Source organism: Drosophila busckii, chromosome X, assembly GCF_011750605.1.
Source record: "Drosophila busckii strain San Diego stock center, stock number 13000-0081.31 chromosome X, ASM1175060v1, whole genome shotgun sequence".
NCBI lineage: Eukaryota > Metazoa > Arthropoda > Insecta > Diptera > Drosophilidae > Drosophila > Drosophila busckii.
This window is the reverse complement of record NC_046608.1, coordinates 21,080,388-21,105,993: the sequence shown is the minus strand read 5'-3', so window position 1 is coordinate 21,105,993 and position 25,606 is coordinate 21,080,388. Positions and strand designations below refer to the sequence as shown.

The window sequence follows — 25,606 nt, the reverse complement described above, 5'->3', positions numbered from 1 at the left end:
TTTTATGTAAAATGTAAGCAAAGTGTATATAACAGTTGCGCCGCACTTCATTTACAGCTTTGCTAACATTAAGCAATGTTAACAATTGTTAAACATTAAAGCAGTTGCAACTGCTTATTTAAAATTTTATACACATCACACGCACACACACACACACATACATAAGCGACCCAATTTTTTACAGTGTTTGCTGATCACATATTAATTAGTTAACAATATAAAGATGCGCAATTCATCAGCCGATTTACAGTTGAGCTTTAGCTGTTTGAGGTTTTTTTATGAGCATTGATTGACTTTATTGCCGGAAAGAGAAAGATAGAGTGCGGCTAAGCTATCAGCTAATCAGCTAATACGATTAGATTTATTTACAAAAAAAAAAAAAATAAATAAACTACAGTAGCATCTCAATATTATATAAAAAATACATTAATCCAAATCCAATCATTGCCATATTGTAAATGTAAATTTTTTGAAAAATATTCTGCTATTTATGGATTCAAACCACAACATAAAATGGTTAAAATTTAATGTATTCACATCCATTTAATACGCTTAGCGCATTGTTCATTGTTATCGTGATTACACTGTAATTTACTTAATAATTATTTGCTCTAATTTTTGTATTCAATTTCAATGCAATTTCAGTTTTAACTTGGAAAGTTTTTTATGATTGATTATTATGTCGATTTGTTAGACGTTTGATTAACGCTTTATTGACAGCTGATAGCCCAAAGAGAGTGAGAGAGAGGGCGAGAGTTCAACTGTATTATTCGCTGATATTAACTAATTAGGTTGACAAACAGCAACACTTGTTTATTTATAGCTCAACGTAAGCCAAAGAGTATAATAATAAATAAATAAAAGCGTGGAATTTAATTAACTAAATCAATATACATATGTTTAACAAATACAAATTTTTGCGCTCTCTCTCTCTCTTCGCCGCTGTGTGCGTAATCAGAGAATGATAATCATGATGATTAAAGAGCAGCCCCCGCTGCTGCCCTCCTAAGCTTTGGCTATTTGTTGTTAACGTGTTTATGTGTGTGTGTGTGTGCGCTGTTTGTGTATATTATTGTTATTAATTCAGTTTTTTTTGTGTTGCGCTCGCATTTTGGCCCCGTCGAGTCGTTAACTGTACGCGCTCGCGTGCGCAACGTGTCGAGGATGCCGCAGAGTTCAGAACAAGCCGCGTCGCTGCTCGCCGCGCAGGCGCTTAAGGAAACGTCGCCGCAACAGCTGCCGCTGCCCTTTGCCGATGATGAAGTGACGGATGAGGAGGAGCAACTACCGTTAATAAATCGCAAGCTCTCTTTAAAGCAACGACGTCGCATTGAGCTGCCACAGCTGCAAGTAGTCCATGAGCTGCCATCGCCAGAGCTTGGCTCGGTTAACTCAGTTAACTCTGCTGTCACACCGGAAACGGAAGCGGAAAGCGCTGAGCAGCAGCGCTGTCATGGCCTCCGGCGTAATTCCATTTCGCTGCCATCGGGCATCAATTCCTTGGAGCTGGAAGCCTTGCGACTGCGACATCAAATGCAAGCACAGGATGCGCTCCATGAGGAAAGTCAAACTGAAAGTGTGAGTAGTACATTGCCGCATTAAATACGTTTTTGTTTAAAAAGTACACACAAAATGCTAATTGACTCTCAATTAGAGTAAAAAAGTTAGTCTTAACAACTGTCTATTGCAGCTGTTATAAACACACACCCAGTCTACATGTGTACACTGTACAGTAAATATCGCATACATAGTATGCAAATTTTAAAATGCACACAAAATATTTCATGATTCCATACTTAAGCAGCCAATTAAATAATTAAGTATGCAAATATGTGAAACAGAGTATACATATGTATAATTATACAGATATTTACTGTAGTGCATATATGTATAAATGTACACTCATGTGTGAATATTCTATATTTAGTTTTGTAACACTATACGTCGGCTTAAGTTAGCTTTTAAACATCATAAACGTGACAAACACTTTGCATTTTTATGTGTTTTTTTTTTAATGTTATTTTGTAGCTTCATTATTATAATTTTTGGGGTTTTTATTTTTTCGCTCATTAAGTGTAGCCAACAATGACTTTGCAGCAAAAATCTTGTCGATTCGCTCATTTTGCCGTTTTTTTTTTATTTTGTAAATAATGTTAATTCAAATTTAATTAAGATTTAAAGTTTGCGCAGCGTTGCCAACTAGCTCATTTTATTAGCAGTCGCTGTAATTACGCAGACTTGCACTTATCGAACTTTACAGACTCAGACGAGATGGCAGCGCGTGTCTGTTAAATATTAAATGTAGTGCCACTGTTAAGTTGGCTGTTAGTATTTGAATTTGAAATCAAATTTAGTGTTAAACTAAACAACTACATCAAATTGAAATAAGATTAAAACACAAGTGCGAAGACAATTTTTGATGACATTTTAATGACATAAGCGTAATATAAATAGAAATTAAATTTATTTAAGCAATAATTTAAAACAAAATCAACGAATCTACATTTTAAAGTGCCATAATACTAAATTTATGATGCAGCTGTCAAGATTACAAAATTCTAAATCAACTCAAAGTAAGAAAGCAAAGTGTCTAATTTATATGGCAATTTTGCGTTAGTTAGTTGTACAATAGCAAAAAACTAGAAAAAAAAGTCTCAATGAAATTGTGAGAAAGATGCAAAAGCTGTATAAGTAATTAACTGACTTAGCAATGTGTGCGATTATTTCATACCAGAGTTGAGATATCTAGTTCATTTTGTGGAATGAGTTTAGTTATACATTTTTTCAGTCCGTTATTATATTAAATAGCTTAAAGTTCTGCTGTGTTTTTTTCACATTAGCCCATAGCTTAACGATTTTGTAACTAGTAGCTCAGTTAATATTATTTTATTACTGATTTGCTAATATAATTGGTAAAGCAAGAACAACTGAATAAATAGATCGAATCTTATGAATCTTGCTCTGAACGAACGAACGCAACTCTAATTCACATATGTATATATATTCGCAAATGCAATGTAGCACAGCGTAGAGCGATTAAAAAACTCACACATACACACACACACACACATAGAGATAGTAAATACAATATTCGAGCAATTATCAAATCGCCGGCAAAGTCAGCAGTTCGACTGTATTGTTAGCTTCACTGATCTCCAGACTGTTGACTGCTTCAGGTCGAACAATGAGCAATAGCGGAAGTTTAAGCGGCAAGAGCCTGCAGCAGGATATTAAACAGTCCGAGCCACAGGCAGGTACTCAGTGACGCTTCGATTATAAAATTTCTATATATGTGCAACCCAACAGAACTGATCCAAACTGGTTTACAGCTCAGCCCAAACAGCAATTAACCCATTTTTATAAATATTTATTAGCAATAAAAACAGGAAATTTACCACGTTGTTACATTTCAGATTGTGGACATAACCTCAGCCTCCAGCGTGGATACGCCGATTATAAAGATAGTAGAGAATAAGGATACGCAGGCACAGGATGATGATGACAGCAGCGATGAGTTTGGTAATGCCAAGAAACCCGTCTACAAGTAAGTCAGCTTAAAATTTGAAGCTTTTTTCTATAAAGCGTATACTTAATATTTTGCGTTAGTTCAGTTATTTGACATGTTGTTACTAATTAGTCAGGGTCACAAATGCACTGCGCTTACAGTTATGGGCGTGTATATAAGAAAAGTCGCTTTAAGGTGTGAGAATTAAAATTAGTTAAAATATTTGCTGTCATGTTTTAAATACAGACAGACGCTTAAAAACGTAATCTAAAGTTGATTTAATACTCATAAACTATCGGCATAATTTTGCTATGAGGAGTTTTAGTCACTACTGCAATCAAAAAAAAAAATTGTAGCTCAATTACAAGTCGACCATGTCCTAGCTTACAGCCATTAAGAAAAAACAACATTCTCGAATTATCTGCATGTGATGCCTCTTAGCTCATAACATGCGAAAGTTCAGCAGGCAATCAAATTAATTAATTTGTCTACACTTTGCGCTATTTCTTATACACTTTGACTTATTTATTTATTTATGGCTCTTATTATTATGATTTTTTTGTTTTGTTTAATACGTATACGTTATATGCAATACGTGACTTAATGTAAAAATCAAAATTAATTGGAAATAGTATTCAAAAGTGAATGTAAAGCTTCAGTCAGCGCTTTGATTGCTTGTAAGCAAGTAAGTCAATTATTATTGGATTTTTATTTGTAAATAATAATAATAATGCAGCATTGGGTGAATGAATAATGTATAATTTCAAATTTAAGCTTAACATACATTGTAGCCGCGTATGATTAACATATGTACATAGTATGTACAGCTGAATGTACATTAGCTTAACATGCTGTCTATGTACATACATGTTAAGCTAACATCCTGAGCCTGAGTTAGTATCGAAATCGCAAATCGAACGCGCGTCAATTAGTAAACGGAAAGTGCGCGTTTTATTTTTTTTTATTTTTTGTTTGCTGTGCTTTGTGATTAACTTAATTATGTGCGCTTTATGCACACAACGTTGCGCTTGCGCCTTAAAAAGTAAGTAAAGCAGCGAAAGTGTAAAATTCTAAAGCTTTTGTGCAATCAAAACATACACATATGTACACATAAAAATAAGCGCGCTTATGTGTTGGTGTGTAAGTAATTTTGCAGTTTAAGCAAATTAATCTTCTACATATGCATAGCTATGCATGTGTGTGTATGTAGCTATCTCGCTTGCACTTGTAGTAGCTTAAGAAAGAAATCAAAGCAAAAGCAAAATGCCGACTGCTTAAATCAAAAACAACAAGCAGCGCAGCGTCGTATTCGCAGTCGTTGCGCTGCCGGCGTTGACGCTAACGCTTGCTTAAGGGAAGTTTTCGTTGTTGATTGTAACTGTAGATCACACAAGTACATGCAAGTTTGTTTGGGTGTGTGTGCGCGCTTGCTTTACAAGTGTTTTATCTGTTCTGCTGTTGATCTGCGCTTTTTTTTTATCTTGATGTCCGCAAGAGTTTCAGTTGTCGCTTGTGATTAGACGTGATAGCAGCGGAATAAAATACAGAAACTAATGAAAAGCTGCGCCCAAAAATAAAGAATTTTATATGCATTTATAAACATAAATAGATATACAGGTAAACTAGCAGAAATATTTAATTTATGTACATAACTGTCTTATCAGAAATATATGTATAAGTATTTGTGCATGTATGCGCATGTATTGCTTGCAATAAATTCAGCTTATAAAGCTGTGCCTGTAAATTCATTAAATAAATAATAATAAAAATTGTATTGCGCCGAGTTCAAAATTTTACACACACACACACACACACATGCGCATAATCAAAATTGTTTAAGGCTTATTTGCTTGTTGATCTTAAGCTTAAAAAAAAAAGGTCGTACGCCTGAACAAAATATTGTTCTTAAAATGAAAGCGCTGAGATTGCCCTTAATTATAAACATATACATATGTAAGCGCTTAACTGATAAATTACATAAGTACATACAGTAGCTACAATGATAATACATGCATGCGTATATCATAAATAATACAAAATATAGTAAATATCTGTTAGTATTTATATTCCCAATAAAATGGGCTATGCGGAAAAAGACAACTGTGTGTCACAATTAGACAGCATAATTCATAAATTTAATTGACAGTTGACAACATTGATAATAGATAAGTAATTGAATTGTTTATAATTTATTGTTTGTTAGGGATCGCTTTCGTAGTCGTCGACGCGCCTCCATAGCACCGCTGCCCGCTCTGCGACTGAACAGCAAAGAAATGTTAGCGAGTGACTTTGATACGCAAAGTCTAGCGAGTAATCAGGCATCGATAACGAGTGTTAACTCGCTGGCCAGTTTGCTGCGTGAGAAGATGCAGGTAAGCGAATGCGACAAAGAGACCCAAAGCGTATTAAAGAGCGTAAACTTTTGCTTTAGGCCTTTCCACAGCTCATACGCAAAAAGAAGCGCGAGACGAAGGACTATAAAATAAAAATCTTTGTAATTTTGATGTTTTTTATTATAATTTTTCTGGTAAGTTTATAAAACAAAGCGGAGCTGTTTGTTTGCTAATTGTAAACTTTACTTGCTTAGATTGGCTATGCGTATGTGGCCTATCATCAGCAGGTGCTCACGCGTAGCTACTTTGAGAAGATCAAGTTCAATTCCAAAGATCGCATACTGCGCATACTCAGCCATGAGGACAAGGAGGTCATCTTTGGTCAGCTAGGCGTAACGCTGAATAGTGACTCGTCGCCCTTTCATTGCCTGGAGGATCAAAGGCGCAACGATGGCAGCGTTTGCATTGAGTGGAATGGCATTGCACGTTTGCATATGAATTTCGAGGATAAGAAAGTCTTTCGTTGTTATACAATGCAGTGGCAGGCACTCGCGCCCGGCGTACAGCCCACGGATTGCTATGAACTCAAGCGCGACAATGGACTTTGGTTTGGCGGCGGCATTACGAAAGGCAAGTGATGGTTTGGCATAAGCGTTAATTTGCTATTAAATTTGTATTTATTGTGATTAAAGGTCAAGAATGGTCGCTCAGCTATGCAAACTTTGACTTTATGCCCTATGCCAGCGGCGATAGCAAAGTGCATCAGTTTGGCAATGGCGTCAAGCGTTACTTTATTAACTCCATAGGCGTGGCACTGCAGGTGAACGAGCGCACACCGCTGCAGCTGGGCATCAATCGCACTGAGAATCAGTTTTGCCTGCGAGCTGCAAACGATGATTTCACATTCGTAAATCGCTTGACGCCGCTGCCCCAATTGGATTATAAGATTTGCACCACGGAGGATATGCGTAGTCTGCATATGCTGATGACACAGCAGAGTCTGTGGGATGGCCTTAAGGAGCAGGATATCAGTGAGTTGCATTCGCTGCTGGAGGAACCTGTCTGGCAAATACCCACGGGCACACAAGCGGACTCGTTAAACGAATCGTTGATCATAGACTATGCAGAGAATGCAATTGCTCTGGGCTTGGGACATATTGTTATCAATGAGTTTTGGCAGGAGAATATTGGCGACTTTACGGTGGACAATGAGAGATTTCCAACGCTTAAGGAGACGATTGATGTGCTGCATCGACGCGGCTTTAAAGTAAGCCTATCGATACTACCGATAACTCATTAATTATTTGTTATGTTTGCTTGCAGGTTGTTTTCACTATACAGCCCTTCATCAGCACCGACAGCGCCAACTTTAAGGATGCTGTCAGCAAGAAGCTTTTGATCTATGAGCGCCACTCGGAGCGCAGCATTCCCGCTCTAACGCGCTACAAGAGCTGCTCCAGCGCTGGCGTGCTGGACATAACCAACAATGCATCGGTGCCTTGGCTGTTGAGCAAGCTGGAGAACATTATGTCCACATATGGCGTCAATCGTTTCTATTTGGATCTGGGCACGGGCTATAATTTGCCACATTACTATCAGTGTCGCCAGCCCTTGGATAATCCGGATATGTATGCACGCATGCTGACCGCCAGCTTGGAGCAGCCTGGTCTTATGGCCGTCTCCACTGCCAGCGTTGTGCCCAAGCCGCCCACATTTCTCGCCACGCCGCCTGCGAATTCCACATGGTCGGGATTGCGTGAAACTTTGGCTGCTGTACTCAACTATGGCGTCATTGGCTATCCTTTTGTGCTGCCCGGTGCCATTGGTGGCGACTATTTGCTGCCGCGTCCGCTAACCAAAATGGTTTCGTTCTACTCGCTGGGCCAACCGCCGCTGCCCGATCAGGAGCTCTTCATACGCTGGCTACAGCTCGCCACCTTCTTGCCTGCCATGCAGTTTAGTCATCTGCCTGCGGAATTTAACAGTGAGCTGGTCACAAGCGTTGCCCAGACGCTGAAGGAAGTGCGCCAGACTGTGGTCATACCACTGCTCAAGAAATATCTGAGTCCATCGATGAACGAGGGTTTGCCGCTGGTGCGTCCGCTTTGGCTGCTCGATCCGCATGATCCCGCTTGTCTGATAGTCAGCGATGAATTCTCTGTGGGTGAGGAGCTAATTGTGGCGCCCATTTTGGATGCAGGACGCGAGGAACGCGAAGGTGAGTACATCATTCAAAATCCATTCAAAGCAACATTCGTCACATTTTTCCAAAAGCAACTCATTTTTCAATCATTCGCACTCGAAATTAAAAGCAACTCAAATTCATTAAATTCCACTCGCTACATCACAAACGCATGAATCATCGACTGCATCAATTGATTCAATTTGCTGCTGCTTTTCAGTTTATTTGCCCCAGGGCGTATGGAAAGATGGCATCGATGGCTCTTTGCGCAAAGGCAGTCGCTGGATGCACAGTTATCGCGTTCCGAAAGATAAGATTGCGTATTTTCGCAAAATGCCGGACAATACGCGTTTTTGATTGCAACACTCATACATATATGATTTAAATATAAATGTTTATTATTATGCGCTACACAAACAAATACATAGACGTTAAACGATAATTGATAATACTAGCATATATATTAACAAAAAATTGGCCTAAACACTAGAAATTAGGTACTAGACTTGAATTTTGTTGCTGCTGCTGCTGCTGTTGTTGTTGTTTCGAACGATGTTTATTAATCGATACTATCGATATTTATTTTGTATAATATTTATATAAATTAAGTACAGCTGGCGAATGTGCGGCAGGCATAAAAAAAATGATTTAAACTGCTTAAAAGAATTTTAAAAATATTTATTTTTTAAGTGTTTTTAAATAAATAAAAATAATTATCGAATTTTTGCGGCCCTTTCTATTGCGTTTGCCTGCAGCCTTAGCTTAAATAAATAAATATTTTATGTGTGTGTGTGTGGGTGTGATTTGCTTTTGGAAAAATTGTTGCTGGCAACTTAAAATTAACTTTAAGCAATAAATAGTTTTAATTCTTTCTCTTTCGCCCTACAATCTGCTGCGGCACTCGGGCAACGTGGACTCGCAGGGCTCCGATTCGTGTGGACGCGGCAGCAGCGCACATTGTGCATCTGCCACAACAACATCATGCTGATCCAAGCAGACCACAGAGCGACGTCGCTGCGGCAGCGCTGCGCCCGGCTGGCGACAGCTAAGCGGACAGAACTGCCAGGGTCCGGGCCACCAATGCGCCGGACACTGCTGCTCGGCACAGACGCGCGTCTGGCGCAAAGGTCGCTTGTTCCTCGCATGCGTCCAGCAGGGCAGCTTATCCCCCAGCACTGCAAGCAAAGCATCAACAACGGCTCTTAGTACTCCACACAACTTCGACGCTTACCTTTTCCATTCTCCAGGCAATTGGGCTCACGATGTTGCAGTCCGCCGCCGCAGCTGGCGGAGCAGGCGGTCCAGTTGCTGAGACGCCATTGATGCTGTCGTCCAGCGCTGTTGTTAAAAGCGGGCAATGTGAACTCGTAGTAAATGCCCGTGTTGCTCTCATTGCCGCGTACTATGGCCTGCAAATAGTTATCGATAACAAATTGAAGTGTGTTCAGTGCATTTATCAACAACAAAGTGTCTAATATTTTTTGAAATATTTCTTTTCAGTGTAAAGAAAAAGTGTTTGGGGAGCTTGAAAATCATTTGTGAGAGCGCGTTATATAAAAGTGTAAAGTGATTGCTGCCTCTAATCGATTATCGATAAATAATCGATATACTTACATATAACGCTATAGAATGCTGTATTGGCTGAGGTATTTTGATAGTCTCCTGCTCATCCTGGCGATCGTACAAACTCTCAGCGCCAGCAATCTCGAATTCGCCCGGCATCGAGATCAAGCTATCGCCATTCAAATAGAACTTTTCACCCTGCGCCTGCGTCGCTCCCGCAATGGCCAAGAAATGTGGTGAATTGCCAAGCTCCTTGATGACAATATGGCGAGCACGTGCCGGAATGCTAACAATCTGCACATAGACGCCATCGCTGACATTGAAGGCTTCACTGTAGACCTCCTTTATGGGCCTGCATTGATCACCAGCACCGCCACAGATACCGCAACGATCGTCCTGCATGTCCGAGTCAACGATCCAATCGCAACCAACTTTCTGAATGAAGTACGCGTTTAATTGATCTCGCCGCCAACTAAACAGCTGAGTCGACTCAACGAACTTACCTTGCAGATGCCATCGATGCACATATTATTGGTGCCCAGTGTACAGGGTGTGCCATCCAGCACTGTTTCGCCCCAATTGGCAATAATAGTGTCGTCCACATCGCTGCAGAACAAACGACAGGGATTGTCTGTAAAGAGAGAGCAGAGCAGAGCAGAGAAGAGAGAGAGAAAGCGGGTAAGTGCTAAAATATTTTATAATTATAATTGGAAAGATCAAAGTTGCTTATACTGTTCTACTATCTTCTCAACTGTTGTACAGTTGAAAAGAATAAACATAATATCGTCGATTTTCTAGAAAAGTAAGACAATGTTCCTTCTTATCAGAATTGATATACTACTGCAAAGTTTTTCCAAAGCCAGTTCTAATATATTATAATGATATTGGGCTATAGGATAGCTATAGAACACTGGTATAGCGGAAAAGAATATTAACTATATCATACAATTTGTAGAAAAGTCTCACAATGTCGCTTCTTATCAGAATTGAATTCCTTATATTCTGCTAAAATATTGTAATAATATTGGGCTATATATAGGGCAATATAAGTCTTGGATTATTATCAGAGCGGAATCAGAATAACGTTCTTCGCTACAATTTAGTCTGAAAATAGTCTTATTATTGAATATAATTGATGTAGAGCCTAGGATCTAATGCTTTAGATATTGTATTAGTATTATTATTGAATATAGATGGATATAGATCCAAGATCCTAACTGTGTAGAGCATTATTTACTTTACATAAAGTGTATATGATAGTTGGGCCTGCTATTAGTATTATTGTTATTGAATATAGATGGATATAGTTGCTCGTTACTTACTTTACACAAAGTGTATATGATAGTTGGGCCTACTCACTTTTATCGAAGAACGGCAGCCACTTGTAGGTGGCGCCTTGATAGCTCACATTATCGTAGCGCGCACATTGCTGGGCCCGAAAGCTCGGCTCGTGCTCGGGACAGGCGCGTTTGCGGCAGATCTTGTATCGCTTGCGTTCGCCGATGCAAAAGACGCCGCCGTTGGCTGGGACGGGAGAGTCGCATTCGCGCTGCTGGGTGGAGACGCCGCCGCCGCAGCTGCGCGAGCAATCGCTCCACTCGCTCCAGTTGCCCCAGCCGCCATGTATGGACGTCAGCTCCTCCATGCGCACACACTTGCCGTTCTGGCACCATTTGTTCTTGCCACACGCCGTGCCCGGCGCCGTGGGCCGCATATTGGTGACGCATTCGCCATTGACGCGACACCAGAGCGTCGAACAGAACTCATGCGGGGCAGAGCAGGCGCCCACATCGCTATCGGTTGTCAGATTGAATTGCATGCGGCACTGCCGCTTCGCATTGTAGCGTTCCCCTGGCAGCGCCTCTGGATAGTTGTACTCGTCCAGCGGCGTTGGCGGATCGTTCAAGCATTCGCCTAGTCCCTGACTGTGAACCACACTTAGAACAATTAGCATTCTATATTGGCAATATGTTCGTCGTTCCGCACGGACGTACGGACTACTTACTCCAGAAAGTGTGTTATGTACTTGCGACTGCAGTTTGACCAGCAAACTTGCAGTGTGTCCGCTCCAAAGGTCGGCGTCATGATGTGCACAATGGAACCAACGCGAGGATGACAGCCAATCTTGGCTGTGTCATGGAACATGCCAAAGCTGCAGAAAAGACAGAGAGAGGGAGAGGAGCAAACAGTTATAAAGATTTAAAACATAGCTAGAAGATTCTACAACAAAATTGAACCGCTTGGAATTCTAATACTGCAATCATTAAGTTAAAATCTTGATACACTTTAACTGATATTATAATCTGCCCTATCCTAAGTTTTCGATCCCTTGAAATTCAAGAAGACACAGCGATTGATACTTTCGATTTGTAATGCTATAAGCACGCATTAACTTTGAGCGTGCCTAACTTTTTGATACACTTTATGCGCTGCTTCAACTGATAACATTTGGTCTTGCCTGAATTTTGAACGTAACGTTGCCAAGAACTTTGAGCTACAATATGCGATTTAATATGCAAACAACAAAACGGTAGCAGCATAAGCAACATTGTTGCAATTGTAATCTCCCCCCCCCCCCCCCCCCCCTTAACTCTTTTTTCTATGGGGGTTAGTGCTAAGCAAGCTACTCGTGCATTAAATTTATTATTGTCGGGTGGGTTATTTGCAAATTGAAATTGAAATTGATCAACGTAATTTATGCCACACACTGTGGCTAAACTTATCGCAGAGCAAGTGTAAAAAACAAAACCTGATTATTAGAATAAATAATATATAACTATATGGCATATATATGTATATCGTTAGCCAGTAGCTAACGATGACCGCGCGACCCAGCGGCAGTCAAAACTTTAATTGCACAACAATAAATAAACAATAACAAGCAGCAGCAGCGGCGACTGCTTGGAGGGTGTGGAGTGGAGTGTATGGCATCGGATTGGACTGGGTTGAGTCAATCGAGACACGCCAGACTGACGGGCACTTGCCTGCGCTTATAAGGCGTTTTACAAAAATCCACTTGGCACGAACATGAAACGAGATAAGCCTACGGCATAAACCGGACAGCGGCAGCGGCAGCCACTGCTACCAAATTGCTATGTGCCAATGTCTGTCTCGCAGCTAGCGCTGTCTTTGTCGCACTCTCTCTCTCTATGTGTGTGTGTGTGCGTGTGTTGGTGTTTGTCTTAGGGCTGCAGCATATGCCAAAAGTCTGAAATCTTTAGGCTGCATAAGCTTAAGCTGTTAACTATTTAATTGCTATAAAGCGTAATAATAATTATAAATTGATTTTGATTATTTTTAATTAATTGTATATAGCAATACTTAAAAAACAGTAAGCAAATTTATTAAAATTCAAAAAATTTGTCTATGAGTTTTAAAAGCTTCTCAATTAAGCATTGAGTTCAGTAATAGATTTCAAATAATAATAACAATAATAATAAAAAAAAGCTACTTGCTGAAGTTTATAAAAGTTTAAAGACAATGCTAAAAGCTTTTTAGCAATAAAACTTTAAGCTATAAAATTAAATGAACATTTTAGCAAAAGTTCAAATTGTTTGGCTTGCGTATAAATTGAAATTGAATTGAAATATTGTGCTCTAACGAATTTAGTGTGCATGCAGCCCTGGTTTGAATACAGCTCATGTGTCTGTGTCTGTGTGTGTGTGTGTGTGTGTGACTGCAACTAATTGAGTTTTGAATGCGCGAATAGCTTGATCAGAGTGTCAGCGGAGGGGGAGCGGGAGCGGAAGCGTTGGAGCGCTGGACTGTGGGCGTGAGCTCAACACAGGCGATCATTGTCACAACACACGCAGGTGTCAAAGCATCCGTCGCGTCCACTTAGAGCAGCCATTCATTGATTTGTACAGTCCAGTTGCAACTTGTTGTTGTTGCTGCTGCTGCTGTTGTTGTTGTTGTTGTTGATTCATTCATTAAAGCAAATTTGCTAGCACATAAATCTTGCAAGTCGCGACTCGCGACTCTCGCGTTTTTGTGAGTGCAATTCGATGTTTGGGACTTACTTGTGCCCCAGTTCGTGGGTGATGGTGTGGGAGAGCATAATGCCGTTGTCCTCGTTGACGCTGCAGGATTGCTTCGGCTTGCACATGCCGCCCACATTGGCCAGTCCCAAAGTCCTGCGAATGCCAAAATCAGCGCAAAAGTTAAACCAATTAGCTATAGCTATAGGCTATAGGCCCCAACTTACATGCAATTGTTGCCGCAAATATTTTTGCGTGTAATCAAGATGGCCACGTCATGATGATGCGGATCGTTCTCGTTCTGTGTGTTCAGCTTGTGTTGCCAGCTGCGTATTAGTGGCTAAAATTAATGCCGCCTTTACTTTCACTTTGCGCGCTTACCTGCAAAAGCGATCCAAATTCTTTTGCGCATTCTGCGTGAGATTCAGCTCCGGCTCCGTGTTGTTCTCCTGCAGTTCAATGATGCGCACGACGACAATCTCAATGGCATTGCCAATGCTTGGATCCTTGTACAAGGCGCTGACCATGTTCATTATGGTGAGCAAATAGCTGACCACATCCTTGTGAAATGCCGACATGGTAGCATCTGCCACAATGAGCGTCTCCACATGACGCGGACTGCTGATGGAGCGTCTATGACGCAGCAGCTGCTGCTGCTGCTCTGATCTGGCGCTCGTATCATATTTGTATGCGTTATGCGGCCGCTGATGCTGATGATGATGATGATGATGACGCCGCACTTTGCGTCCGCCTTGTATCTTGAACTTGCCACGCGCCTGCCACTCCAGACGCGTCTCCATGCGACGTCGCGGCTCACGCGTCCCGCAATTGCTCAGCGCTGCCGACAGCGGCTCCTTGCGCTTGCGCTTATGCCTACGCTGATGCTTGCTCTTGCTCTTGCTCTTGCTCTTCACCGAGCTGCGCTGGAACACCACGTGGGGATGTCCAGTGTGTGGATGTGGGCCATGCTGCTTCGATGGCTCTATGTAATACTCGTTGCTGGCGGTTTTTATGTGACCCACCTGCCCACGCAAAGACGCGCATTGAAAAACAAATGACTTAGGCAACAAACTTGACTGCACTTACCAAACCCGCGCAGGTCGATATGGCCACATTAGCCATTGGCTGATCACGCACCTTGCCATGAAAATGACAATTCAGCTGCTGCGCCGTCAGCGTCGCACGACTGCGCAGCTCACGTCGATGTCGCTCCACCACCAAATGCGGCGCCAAAAAGTAACTATGAGCACTAAAATATAAAATTGAATAAATAATATAAATTTGGGGTTGGGGGGCACCTACGTCAGCTCCAAATGCAGCGTTTCATTGCTTAGCGGCAGCTGTAAATGCAGCTCTGCTCCCTCGACGCTGCGTCGCTGCCTGCGATGATCCTGCTCATGCGCATAGTTGAGTTGATGCGTCATAAATGCGCCATTGGCATAGACACGTCGCGGCACCACCAGCTCACCCTCGCCCGCTCGCAGCTCATCGCTGTGCAGTCCATAGAGCTGCTGGCCACGCCCACACTGCGCGCTCAGCCAAAGGCAGAGCAGTGTGCTTAGATAAAGTTGCTTCATTTCCTTTCTATATAATTTATTCCGTTTATGCGTTTTACTGCGTTTCGCTTTGCTGCTCTCTCTCTCTCTCTCTCGCTCTTAGCCGTTGTCAATGCGTCTTAGCCGCTTGACAATTGGCGGGCACATGGCAGCAATTGCATTCTCTCCACACACCCCACGCTCCCAGCACGATCCGTAGCTAAATCTAAATGAAATCTCAGCTCGTTAAAGTTCAACATTAAAGCTTAAATCATTTTTAGAGACTTAAATTTTGGAGCTTAATATATTTGTAACTATTAGTTTACAAAAATTTCAAGTTAATAATGAAAATGCCAAATTTTAATTTGCAACTATTTTTGTATTTTGAGATTTTATAAGCAGCAATCCATGAGGCTGCATATAAAGTTTAAAAAATTAAATTATTCAACTTTTAAAAATATGCCAAATATTTCAGATATATATTTTAATAATTTTTAAACAAATCTAAAACACTTTATTTGCATATAATTTTAATTTATTAATGATAATCTAAAATATTTGAAATGAAACTTGAAAACATCTAAAGTATTTAATTTGCAAATGATCTTAATTTGGTAGAAAAAAAATCTAAAATATTTCAAATGAAAATTGAAAAAAATCTAAAGTAAATAATTTGAATTTGCTAAAAAAAATCTCAAATATTTCAAATAATAATTATTTGAATGCGCATTTTAAGCAAAAATTCTGCATTAACTTAGTTTGCCAAGAGACCCTTTTGCTGTTTTTATATTAACAAAGTGTATCAAAAGCGCCTCTTTTGAGGCTTTGCCCTCACTGCTGCGTCTTATGCTATTGTTATTTATTATTTGTTGTTGTTTAATGGCATCGAATTACAATTGTGCGCATTGCCAACAAAGTTGCTGCTGCTGCTGCTGCTATTGGCAGCAACTGTTGCTGGTTAAGACAGGCAGCAATCGTTGTCTGAGCGCCGCCGCCAATTGGCAACTGTGTGTGTGTGTGTGTGGCAAGTGGCAAGCTGCGCTGAAAAAATTCAATATTTAAATATGCTTGTGCCAAAAGCACAGCAACAATTGCCAGCTAATAAATAAAAGCTAATTTGCTAAAAAGTTGAAATCTTTTTGACAATGGGAAACAGCAACAAAGCACCACGAGGCAATAAAATTAAACAAATCATTTGAATGCGGCGCTTCAAAGAACAACAAATATAACAATAATAACACACACACACACACACATACGACAACTTAATTATTCAAAAAGTTAACACACAAGTTTGTTTCTATACTTTGGATGCTGCTGCTTCTTATCACGATCACGATTTGTAATTTATGATAAAAAGCTGGCAATTCCATTAATAAAATTAAGCAAAGCTCATTTAGCTAGAAAACAAATTAAATAAGCATTTCTTTGCCAAAAGCAAAGCCAAATATTATTCGAAAATATTTATTAGCAAAGTGTAGCAAGCTGCTTGTCCAAGTCAAGCGCGCTCATTTAGTAAGCGTAAAGTGTAGCAGCTAAATTTTGCTAGCGCCTTTAGCAGGCGCCGTTTTAATTTAAATGCAAATATACAGGCTAAAAAAAAATTGGTAATAAAATAGCTTAAAGAATGTTAGCCAGACGCTTAAGCTTAAAGTTTGATTGCTGTTTCATTAAAAATAAGCAGCTCTGCTGCTTAAACTAACAATGAAAAATCTCGATTGCTAGACCAAGTTGCTTTTTTAATCTTTCGTTTCCTTGCTGGCGCCACTGACAATCAATCAATCAATCAAAGTTGACAGCACCCGCTTGATCGCAGCATGAAATTGTCAAAGACACAATTGATTGAATTTTCATTTAAAACCCCCCTAGACACCCCTTTGAAAAAAAAAAAAATAGGCAGTCTGCAGTTCGCATCCGCACATTGATCAATGATGCATGCTGCGCTGTCGCAGTCGACGCTGCAGTCGCCGTTGCCGTCGCCTTTGCTGATTGATGAAGTAAGACAAGCGCAAGCTTTACAGGCTGCAGGCTTCATCTATATGTGTGTGTGTGTGTGTGTGTGCTAGAAATTACTTATACTTATATTTTACTTATAAAAGAGTTTGAAGCCCACACACACACACACACACACACGCGTTTTAGTTTCTCTTTGTGACTAAATTTTAACAAAATCTTAATTTAGTTTTAGCTGTTTGAATTTTGATGCGTTGGCGTTGGTATTAAAAATATCTATATATAGTTGACATTTGTCAACGCTTGTGCTTAATTTATTAGCCACGTTTTAAAGATGCACAAACATAACTTTATTATGCCAATAAAATGTTAGTCAAAAAAAATGCATAATTAAATTAAAAATAGTAGTCATATATTGCTAGCAACAATTTTAGTTAGCGTTAGTTTACTGTAGCTTTATGACTTGGCTAGATAACACACACACACATACACATATGCAAAGCTGATCTGCTGCTGTCTAGCAAAATTGCTTTTTCCACATTGGAAAGCCTTACGTTCCAGCCCAGAGCGCGTTACTAAACAAAGACAAATTTGCACGCCTACTCAACACATGCATACATATGTGTGCGTGTGTGTGTGTGTGTAGTTATTTTTTTTTCATTCATGCGTTGTAGTTTCATTGAGCACACAACGCAACGCGTTTTTATTTTTATTTTTTTATGAATGAAATGAAACTCTGAACGTAAAAACGCGGAACATTGAAAAAAAAAGAAACATACAAAAAAAATCAACGTTGGCGCAAGCAGCGCTGCCAACGCAGCAGCAGTCGTCGTCGTCGCTGTATGCAGAGTAGCCAGAGCGTAAGTGAGCGAGAGAGCGCAGTGGGGAGCAAGAGAGCGAGCAAGCGCGCACTTCACTTGGCGTTTGACGTTTGTCTGGCACGTAACTTCGCTGCGACTGCGCATGTGTGTGTGTGTTTGTATGTATGTGTGAGAGGCATATATTTTAAATATGTTTAGTTGGCGGGCGTCGTCGTCGTCGTCGCTGCTGCTGCCAAAACGCATGTGGGCCGAAAAATGTATTTTGTTGTTGTTGTTGTTGTTGTTGCTCTTATGGCAAAGAGTCTCTCGTTTTGTTGTTGTTCAAGAAATGCAGGCCATAAATTTTGCACAGGCGATGGCCACAAACGATGTTCAGCTTTAGCTTAGGGGGAGCTTATAACAAATCATTTAATTTGCTTTTGATTTTTATTTTTTTTTTGTGCTTCCCAACAAAGTTGCTTACACACTATTGTTGTTGTTGTTGTCGCTTGGCCGAAAACTTATTTTGACCATTTTTGGCAGTTGCTTGTGGCATTTATTTAGCTTTGACTGGCTCACACACACACAAACACACATACATATATACATGTTTGCTTGCTGAGATCACACAGGAAATTAGCTTAATATATGGCTACTGTTTTCTCATACCTCCTATTCGAAAAAGAAAGATCGAAACCGAAACACAAAGAGCAAAGCAAAAAACTTGATTTATTTTTAGACTTTTTTTTTTCTTAACACCCGCGCGAATACGTTGAGCCCCCAATCTGAATTAATTTTATCGCCATTGATATTTTTGAAGAGTGCAATTTTACACTTTTTAGAAAATCGAATTTAACTAGTTTTAATTTAATATCCAATGGTAACTTCTAACTTCTAAAGAACGTATTTATGTATTTCCTATTTGAATGAATATCCTAAAATGCTTATTATTTTTGAAAGTATTATTTGAAGCTGATGCTTTTTTTAAATCTGAATTTAAGGCAATCAGTTTTTAAAATTACTGTTGCTTTGAATATTTCAACTCAAAATATTTCAAAAAAGTGTGGAATAGTCAAAGTATAGCATTTTATATAAAAAATTAGCAAATAGCAGTTCAATAAATATAAATATTTTTTTTCGATTGTTTGTACAGTATTTTCATTTGTTTTTATATTTAACGCGTATAGTTGCATGTTAAATTAAAGATACAGTAATTGAATTATTTTCTAAACAATAGACACTTGTGTTTGCAATATTTTAGCAAAACACAAATAGAAGTCAATGCAAATTTTACTATCAAAAATATATTGACGTTTCAACTAAACTAAACGTATAAGATCAGCTAAGCTGAATATCATTAGAATTGAATTTAAAAGCATTTGAAAATCCATACATATGGTACATATTTATGTTTAGGCCAGATATGAAAAGTAATTAAAGTTAAAGCATAAAACTCAACGCGTCATAAATTTACAAATTACTTCAAGCTCAACTTGAGCACATTTTTGAAAAAGTATTGAATGACGAAGTTTCAAATTCAGTACATTTAAAAAAATAAAAGTATTCATTTTTAACTACAATGTGTGTAGCTATGAATATAAACTTATATTTTATAAATATATTTTTGCGACTGTTTCGTGTATTTTGAAATTTTTGATGTTGTTATTGTGCTTTGGGTTTTTTGTGTATTTTTTATCAATTAAACAATCAGCTTTAGCAGTTTCCCAGCAATGATTCCTGGAATTCTGAATTCCGGCAAATTAGTACGCCCGCATGCTTACCCGTAATGTGCCGCGATCCGTTGATGCTGCGCCCCCGTGTGCTGTTGTTGTTTGTTTTACTTTTATTTTTTTTTTTGTTGTTTTATTTGTTGATTGTTTTGGGCTGTTTTTTGCTCTGAATGAAGCCCGTAAAGATGTCAACCGCAAATGCCGACAACGATTATAATGTTGTTGATGCTGATGATGTCAGGTAAATGTTATATATCTACTGGCGCTACGAGAGTTCGTAACACACACACACACACGCAAACACATAGAATGAGCGCGAATGAGAAGAAAATAAATCCAAAAGATATCAAAGATATGCGCCGGTAATGAATAAGCGCTTATGTATAATAATTTTTTAGCTTAAGCTTTTAGCATATTTGTTGTTGTTTTTGTTATCTGCGCATGCGCCACACGCGCAACGTTTTAAACAGCATCAAACAAAAAATTAATAATTTAGCAATATAAATTTTCCAATTGGTGCAGCATTAATAAATAATTTTAAATTTGTACGCACATTTATTTACAAACTTTAAACAATATAAAAAAAAACACTCGCACAAACGTAAGCGTTACCGTTAAGCGTGCGGCAGTTCAACAAAGCGATTTGTTTTTTCCGCGACAAAAAAAAATACACACGTCCCACGCATTCAACGGTCCATTGACAATAACAAAAATATTCAGTCGCTCTTTTACATTTATAACAGTGTTTAGCTTTTTTACCGTCAAATCTGGCTTTTTTCCAAAGTCCAATTGCGGGAAAAATACAAAAAAGGCGGGCAACAACTATTCTGGTTTTTTGAATAATATTTTTCTTTGCGCACAAAAAGTTTTTAACTGTTTCGGCTGTTAAAACACAATGAACTTGATTTAATTTCACATAAGCTCGTTAACAATTCGATTGCCATCTCTATTAATGCAAATGCACTCTTCGCACAGCAAATGCTGAAAACGTATTGCGTTGATCTCTTTTACTCTTATGGCGAGCACAAATTTCGCAACAACAGCAACAAGAAAGTCACGATCATGCTATCGGAGCTCGATAGGCAGCGCTCATTAAGCAGCTCTCGAAAACAGCTGGAAGCAGCTTGAAAAGGCAGCTTAGCTGAACTTATCGTGCAGTTCGATAGCAAAACAATCGTTGTTGTTGTTGTTGCTGCTGCTGCTGATCGTGCCCTCTCAATGAAGCTGGCGTCGTCGACGTCGGCGTCTTATTGCCGCGGCATCTGCTTGTGACCCCCAGCAAATTTCTCCACACGTGCGCTCTCTCGCTCTGTCTTGCAGTAAATGCAACTGTTGTTGTTGCTGCTGCTGCTGCTGCTGCTGACAGTGACCCTGTGCAGTGTGGTCCATATCAGCATTGTCATCTCTCGCCGCCTGTCTGCAGTTGTTGTTATAATAATAATAATTATTCTTATTGTTGTTGTCATGCGTAGCGCTATTAGCGCATCAACTGTCTGAACATATAATTATAATCATATCTTAGACTGTACGTACATGCATGCACTATATATTTTTATACATTTTATGACTAGACAAACTTGAAGCGATCGCGCACCAGCAACAGTTGCTGCTGCTGCTGCTGCCGCCATATCAAGGACACTGTTGAAAGACAAGCGCCAGCGGCGCTCTATTGCAAAAACTGAGAAGGGGAGTAAATTGTTGAAAATTATCACATTGTAAAAAAAGAGTCGGGGAGTCCAGACAGCAGACGCCAAGCCAGGCATGTTGGAGAAGACACAGCAGCAGCAGCACCAGCAACGGCAACAGCAACAGTAGATCATTAACAATGCGCGTTGGGCGCGCAAAAATAGCCACGACAGCGACGGGGCGACGTTGTAGCTGTAGTTGTTGTTGTTGTTGCACGTTATATTTTGAAAAATTTGTTGTGTGGCGCCTCGTTTGATTTTTTTTTCGAGGCGCCAAGCGGCATTGTTTGGCGGAAAAATTGTGGCGACACGTCTGCTGCAGCTGTAGCTGAGAAGCTGCGATAACAACAACAAAAACAACACGAAAAGATATAAAGAGATAAGCGGCAAGGCGACGCGACGCGACAGTAGACGCCAACGTCGCCGTGATGCCAACGGATATCTGCTTCTTCTTAATGTTGTTGTTGTAGCTGCCGTCGCCGTTGCTCAATTAACAATGAAAAGTCAGTCTGGTACGTCATAATATATTTTTATCTGATCAAAAAGACGCACAGCAGCAACAACAGCTAAAGCAACAACCACAATACGTTAGCGGTTACATTTTATTTGTGTAATTTTAGTGAAAAAATGTATTGAGAAGCATTGCACAACGATTTAATTACAGAATTTAAGTAAAATGTGACTTTATATCCAAAAACACGCTTAAGTTCAGTTTTGAATTCTCAACTTGAATTTAGCGCCATAAGGTTACATCGATAAACGATATATGCTGCTAACACTCTGTTCTGCTCACTGCTGACTTGCTCACTGTTATGCAAACAGCTGTGCTAAGTAATGTTGCCAAATACAGCGGCAACGCTGTTAATGCTGGCAAATTTAGCAAATATTAGTGTTGCATTTAAAATTACTTATATTAACTCTGAAACAAGCTGCTGTAAATTTATAAAATAATACTAAGCGTGCTTTTTCATTTACAGCTAAAGCGTAATATGATTTTGAACGCGGCGCAATTTCCAGGCCAGCTGTCAGTGCAATAGTTGGCAACGCGGCACAACGCACACTGTCAATAAGCGATAACAAATAAAAAAAGTTGTCGCTGCACGGCATTAAAAAATTATTGTAGGCACTGCTAAATAATTGCCAGGTAAGTGATTTGTTTATATTGTATATGAAGTAAAGCCAATTATTAACATCAAATGCAACTTGCTGCGCCAAAGTAACAGCGAGTGCGTACTAAATCGATAAATTGTGAGGTGCAAGTTGGAAAAATGAAACTTATGTAATTAAGATTGTTTTGCAGTTAACCATGATACGTGCACCGTTGGTGAAGGCGCTGGGTGCGCTCGGCTCACCCACACATCAGATTGCCAGCCGTGCGGTGCGCACCAGTGCCGTCCTGGCCCAAACACCTGCAAAGGCGCCCGAGAAAATCGAAGTCTTTGTAGATGATATACCCGTGCAGGTGCTGCCCGGCACTACAGTGCTGCAGGTAAATATGCGCATGCTTATAAATGTACATCATATAATAGCTGTTATCCTTTGGCAGGCTGCTGCAGAGGTCGGTGTAGAAATACCACGCTTCTGTTATCACGAACGTTTGGCCGTAGCAGGCAATTGTCGCATGTGTCTGGTGGAAGTGGAGAAGAGTCCTAAGCCAGTGGCTGCTTGTGCTATGCCTGTCATGAAGGGCTGGCGCATTAAGACCAATTCCGATTTGACACGCAAGGCACGCGAGGGCGTCATGGAATTTCTGTTGATGAATCATCCACTGGATTGCCCCATTTGTGATCAGGGTGGCGAGTGTGATCTGCAGGATCAGGCCATGGCTTTTGGCTCCGATCGTTCACGTTTCACCGACATCAACTATACGGGCAAGCGGTAACTATAATTGTTCATTTTGCGTCAATGTGCACTAAAGTTTGTTTTACTTTTGTTGCCAGCGCTGTCGAGGATAAGGACATCGGTCCACTGGTCAAGACCGTGATGACGCGTTGTATTCACTGTACACGCTGCGTGCGTTTTGCTTCGGAAATTGCTGGTGTCGATGATCTGGGCACCACTGGACGCGGCAATGATATGCAAATTGGCACCTATGTGGAGAAACTCTTCCTCACTGAGCTGTCGGGCAATGTTATTGATCTCTGCCCCGTCGGCGCTTTGACCAACAAACCCTATAGCTTTGTGGCACGCCCCTGGGAGATACGCAAGGTCAGCAGCATTGATGTTTTGGATGCGGTGGGCAGCAATATCGTTGTTAGTACACGCACCAATGAAGTACTGCGCATTTTGCCACGCGAGAACGAGGATGTGAATGAGGAATGGCTGGCAGATAAGTCACGCTTTGCTTGTGATGGTCTGAAGCGTCAGCGTCTGGTGGCGCCCATGGTGCGTATGCCCAATGGTGAGCTGCAGGCTGTGGAATGGGAGGGCGCACTGATTGCTGTGGCCAAGGCTTTGAAGCAGGCCAACGGTCAGGTGGCAGGCGTGGCCGGACAGCTAGCCGATGTGGAAGCTATGGTTGCTCTTAAGGATCTGGTCAATCGTCTCGAGGGTGAGACACTTGTAACCGAAGCGGACTTCATCAAGGGCGCCGGCATCGATGTGCGCGGCAGCTATTTGCTCAACAGCACCATTGCTGGTCTGGAGCAGGCTGATGCTGTGCTCCTGGTGGGCACCAATCCACGCTACGAGGCACCGCTAGTCAACACGCGTTTGCGCAAGGCTTATGTCCACAACGAACTGCAGATTGCCTCCATTGGACCCAAGATTGACTTGTCCTATCAACATGACAATCTGGGTGCAGATGCTTCGCTGATTAAGGACGTCTGCAGTGGCGCTCACGCCTTCTCCAAGGTGCTCGAGGGTGCCAAGAAGCCAGCCATCATCATTGGTGCCGATCTACTGGCTCGCTCCGATGGCGCTGCTATTCACGCCACCATCTCCGAGTATTGCCAGAAGCTAAACAAACCAGTGAGTAGCAGCGACCGTAGGTCATGAGTATCTTATCTAAGATTTCTGTTTGACTTTGTTGCAGGACTGGAATTCATTCAATGTGTTGCATAACAACGCCGCCCAAGTGGGCGCCTTTGATGTGGGCTACCAGGCGGGTGCTCAGCGTGCAGTTGATGCCAAGCCCAAGGTGTTGTTCCTGCTTAATGCCGATGCGGGAAAAGTGACACGCGAACAGCTGCCCAAGGATTGCTTTGTGGTGTACATTGGCTCGCATGGTGATGCTGGCGCCTCAATGGCCGATGCTGTGCTGCCTGGAGCGGCGTACACCGAGAAACAGGCCACATATGTGAACACAGAGGGCAGGCCACAGCAGACGCAGCCCGGTGTCTCGCCACCAGGCATGGCACGTGAGGATTGGAAGATTCTGCGTGCGCTATCCGAAGTTGTGGGCACACCACTTAACTATAATACGCTCGACGAGTTGCGCTCACGCATGGAGCAGGTGGCACCACATCTAACACGCCTGGGACAGCTAACGCCGGCGGGCAACAATGAGCTGAGCGCCAAGGTGACACCAGTGAGTAGTGGACACCAAGCTAATCTCCCAGCCAGCTATTGTTAATGCTTATTTTTTTTGTTTGTGCAGAGCAAATCTATCAACGGTGGTCCCATCGATGTTAAGCAAAAGGAACTGCGCGATTATTTCATGACCGATGCCATCTCGCGTGCCTCGCCCACCATGGCCAAGTGCATATCCGCAGTCAACAAGCAGCAGAGACTCAATGAGCAGTCCAAGCAGAGCGTTGCCATCTAAGAGAGAGGCTTCTACTCTTCCCAACACATTTCAACTCTCTTCATTGGGCGCTGTTCAGTTTTAAACATAAATATTAAACTTAATTAATGTTGTTTTTTTTTTCTAATGCTGCTCGATCGACTCTGCAATTTATAACTATATATATTATATATAACACATATATAGCTGCGATTTTGGATTAACAAAACTGCTGTTTAAGAAAGCGAGAGAGCGAAAGAGAGAGCGAGCGAGCGAGTGAGAGAGCGAAGCGCGTGCCGTGGCGCAGTTTGTAAATGTCATTGAATTTGTTAAAAACAAAACCGAAAACAATTAGCCAACAACAACAACAACAACAAAACAAAAACACAATTGAAATACTACACTTGCAAATAGATGCATAAAATAAACGTGAGTTAGAAAATATTAAATACTATAAAACTTAATATGTCTGTCTCGCTCTAATTCGTTTAATGTCTAGTATTTGTCTTTAGCTTTGTTTCGGTTTCAATGGGTTGAGCTGTACTAATTTATTTAGTTAATAATAATAGATTTGTTAGCTAACTTTATTTATTGCAAGTTTATTTTTGATTATTAGTTG

At 40.8% G+C, this 25,606-nt stretch overlaps 3 protein-coding genes across 8 annotated transcripts; 2 read left to right on the top strand and 1 right to left on the bottom strand.

Annotated features, from left to right (window-relative positions):
• The first annotated feature begins 1,087 nt into the window (after positions 1 to 1,087).
• Positions 1,088 to 8,655, top strand: LOC108606726 (myogenesis-regulating glycosidase). 3 transcript variants are annotated; one of them, XM_017997114.1, is made up of 8 exons: positions 1,088 to 1,578; positions 3,414 to 3,544; positions 5,709 to 5,877; positions 5,937 to 6,032; positions 6,093 to 6,468; positions 6,531 to 7,105; positions 7,162 to 8,056; positions 8,241 to 8,655. In XM_017997114.1, the coding sequence occupies exons 1-8, from the start codon at positions 1,165 to 1,167 to the stop codon at positions 8,375 to 8,377; spliced, it is 2,793 nt and encodes a 930-aa protein (XP_017852603.1). In that variant the 5' UTR covers positions 1,088 to 1,164; the 3' UTR covers positions 8,378 to 8,655. The 3 variants fall into 3 exon arrangements, with proteins under 3 accessions (XP_017852603.1, XP_017852604.1, XP_017852605.1); XM_017997115.1 differs by lacking the exon at positions 1,088 to 1,578 and adding an exon at positions 3,160 to 3,250; XM_017997116.1 differs by lacking the exon at positions 1,088 to 1,578 and adding an exon at positions 3,186 to 3,254.
• Positions 8,396 to 20,042, bottom strand: LOC108606725 (A disintegrin and metalloproteinase with thrombospondin motifs 7). Of its 4 annotated transcripts, none has more exons than XM_017997112.1 (12): positions 19,630 to 20,038; positions 14,863 to 15,321; positions 14,647 to 14,809; positions 13,942 to 14,582; positions 13,788 to 13,886; positions 13,603 to 13,716; positions 11,589 to 11,735; positions 10,943 to 11,508; positions 10,087 to 10,214; positions 9,635 to 9,979; positions 9,252 to 9,429; positions 8,396 to 9,195 (listed from the first exon to the last, which is right to left on the bottom strand). In XM_017997112.1, the coding sequence occupies exons 2-12, from the start codon at positions 15,135 to 15,137 to the stop codon at positions 8,903 to 8,905; spliced, it is 2,949 nt and encodes a 982-aa protein (XP_017852601.1). In that variant the 5' UTR covers positions 15,138 to 15,321; positions 19,630 to 20,038; the 3' UTR covers positions 8,396 to 8,902. The 4 variants fall into 4 exon arrangements, with proteins under 4 accessions (XP_017852601.1, XP_017852599.1, XP_017852600.1 ...); XM_017997110.1 differs by having other exon boundaries at positions 9,635 to 10,018; positions 19,630 to 20,037; XM_017997111.1 differs by lacking the exon at positions 19,630 to 20,038 and having other exon boundaries at positions 9,635 to 10,018; positions 14,863 to 15,330.
• Positions 20,043 to 22,305: 2,263 nt separating this feature from the next.
• Positions 22,306 to 25,112, top strand: LOC108607127 (NADH-ubiquinone oxidoreductase 75 kDa subunit, mitochondrial). Its single transcript, XM_017997765.2, has 6 exons — positions 22,306 to 22,407; positions 22,564 to 22,752; positions 22,810 to 23,141; positions 23,204 to 24,233; positions 24,298 to 24,792; positions 24,862 to 25,112. Exons 2-6 carry the CDS (start codon positions 22,570 to 22,572, stop codon positions 25,027 to 25,029), a joined length of 2,208 nt encoding a protein of 735 aa, XP_017853254.1. The 5' UTR covers positions 22,306 to 22,407; positions 22,564 to 22,569; the 3' UTR covers positions 25,030 to 25,112.
• Positions 25,113 to 25,606: the final 494 nt, after the last annotated feature.

Coding starts and splice junctions, on each gene's coding strand:
- LOC108606726 (XM_017997114.1), top strand. CDS start 1,165: ATGCCGCAGAGTTCAGAACAAGCCGCGTCGCTGCTCGCCGCGCAGGCG. Junction 3,545..5,708: donor GCCAAGAAACCCGTCTACAA/GTAAGTCAGCTT, acceptor ATTGTTTGTTAG/GGATCGCTTTCGTAGTCGTC. Junction 7,106..7,161: donor TGCATCGACGCGGCTTTAAA/GTAAGCCTATCG, acceptor GTTTGCTTGCAG/GTTGTTTTCACTATACAGCC.
- LOC108606725 (XM_017997110.1), bottom strand. CDS start 15,137: ATGAAGCAACTTTATCTAAGCACACTGCTCTGCCTTTGGCTGAGCGCG. Junction 11,736..13,602: donor ACCCACGAACTGGGGCACAA/GTAAGTCCCAAA, acceptor TCTTTTCTGCAG/CTTTGGCATGTTCCATGACA. Junction 10,019..10,086: donor GCATCGATGGCATCTGCAAG/GTAAGTTCGTTG, acceptor TACTTCATTCAG/AAAGTTGGTTGCGATTGGAT.
- LOC108607127 (XM_017997765.2), top strand. CDS start 22,570: ATGATACGTGCACCGTTGGTGAAGGCGCTGGGTGCGCTCGGCTCACCC. Junction 24,234..24,297: donor GCCAGAAGCTAAACAAACCA/GTGAGTAGCAGC, acceptor ACTTTGTTGCAG/GACTGGAATTCATTCAATGT. Junction 24,793..24,861: donor TGAGCGCCAAGGTGACACCA/GTGAGTAGTGGA, acceptor TTGTTTGTGCAG/AGCAAATCTATCAACGGTGG.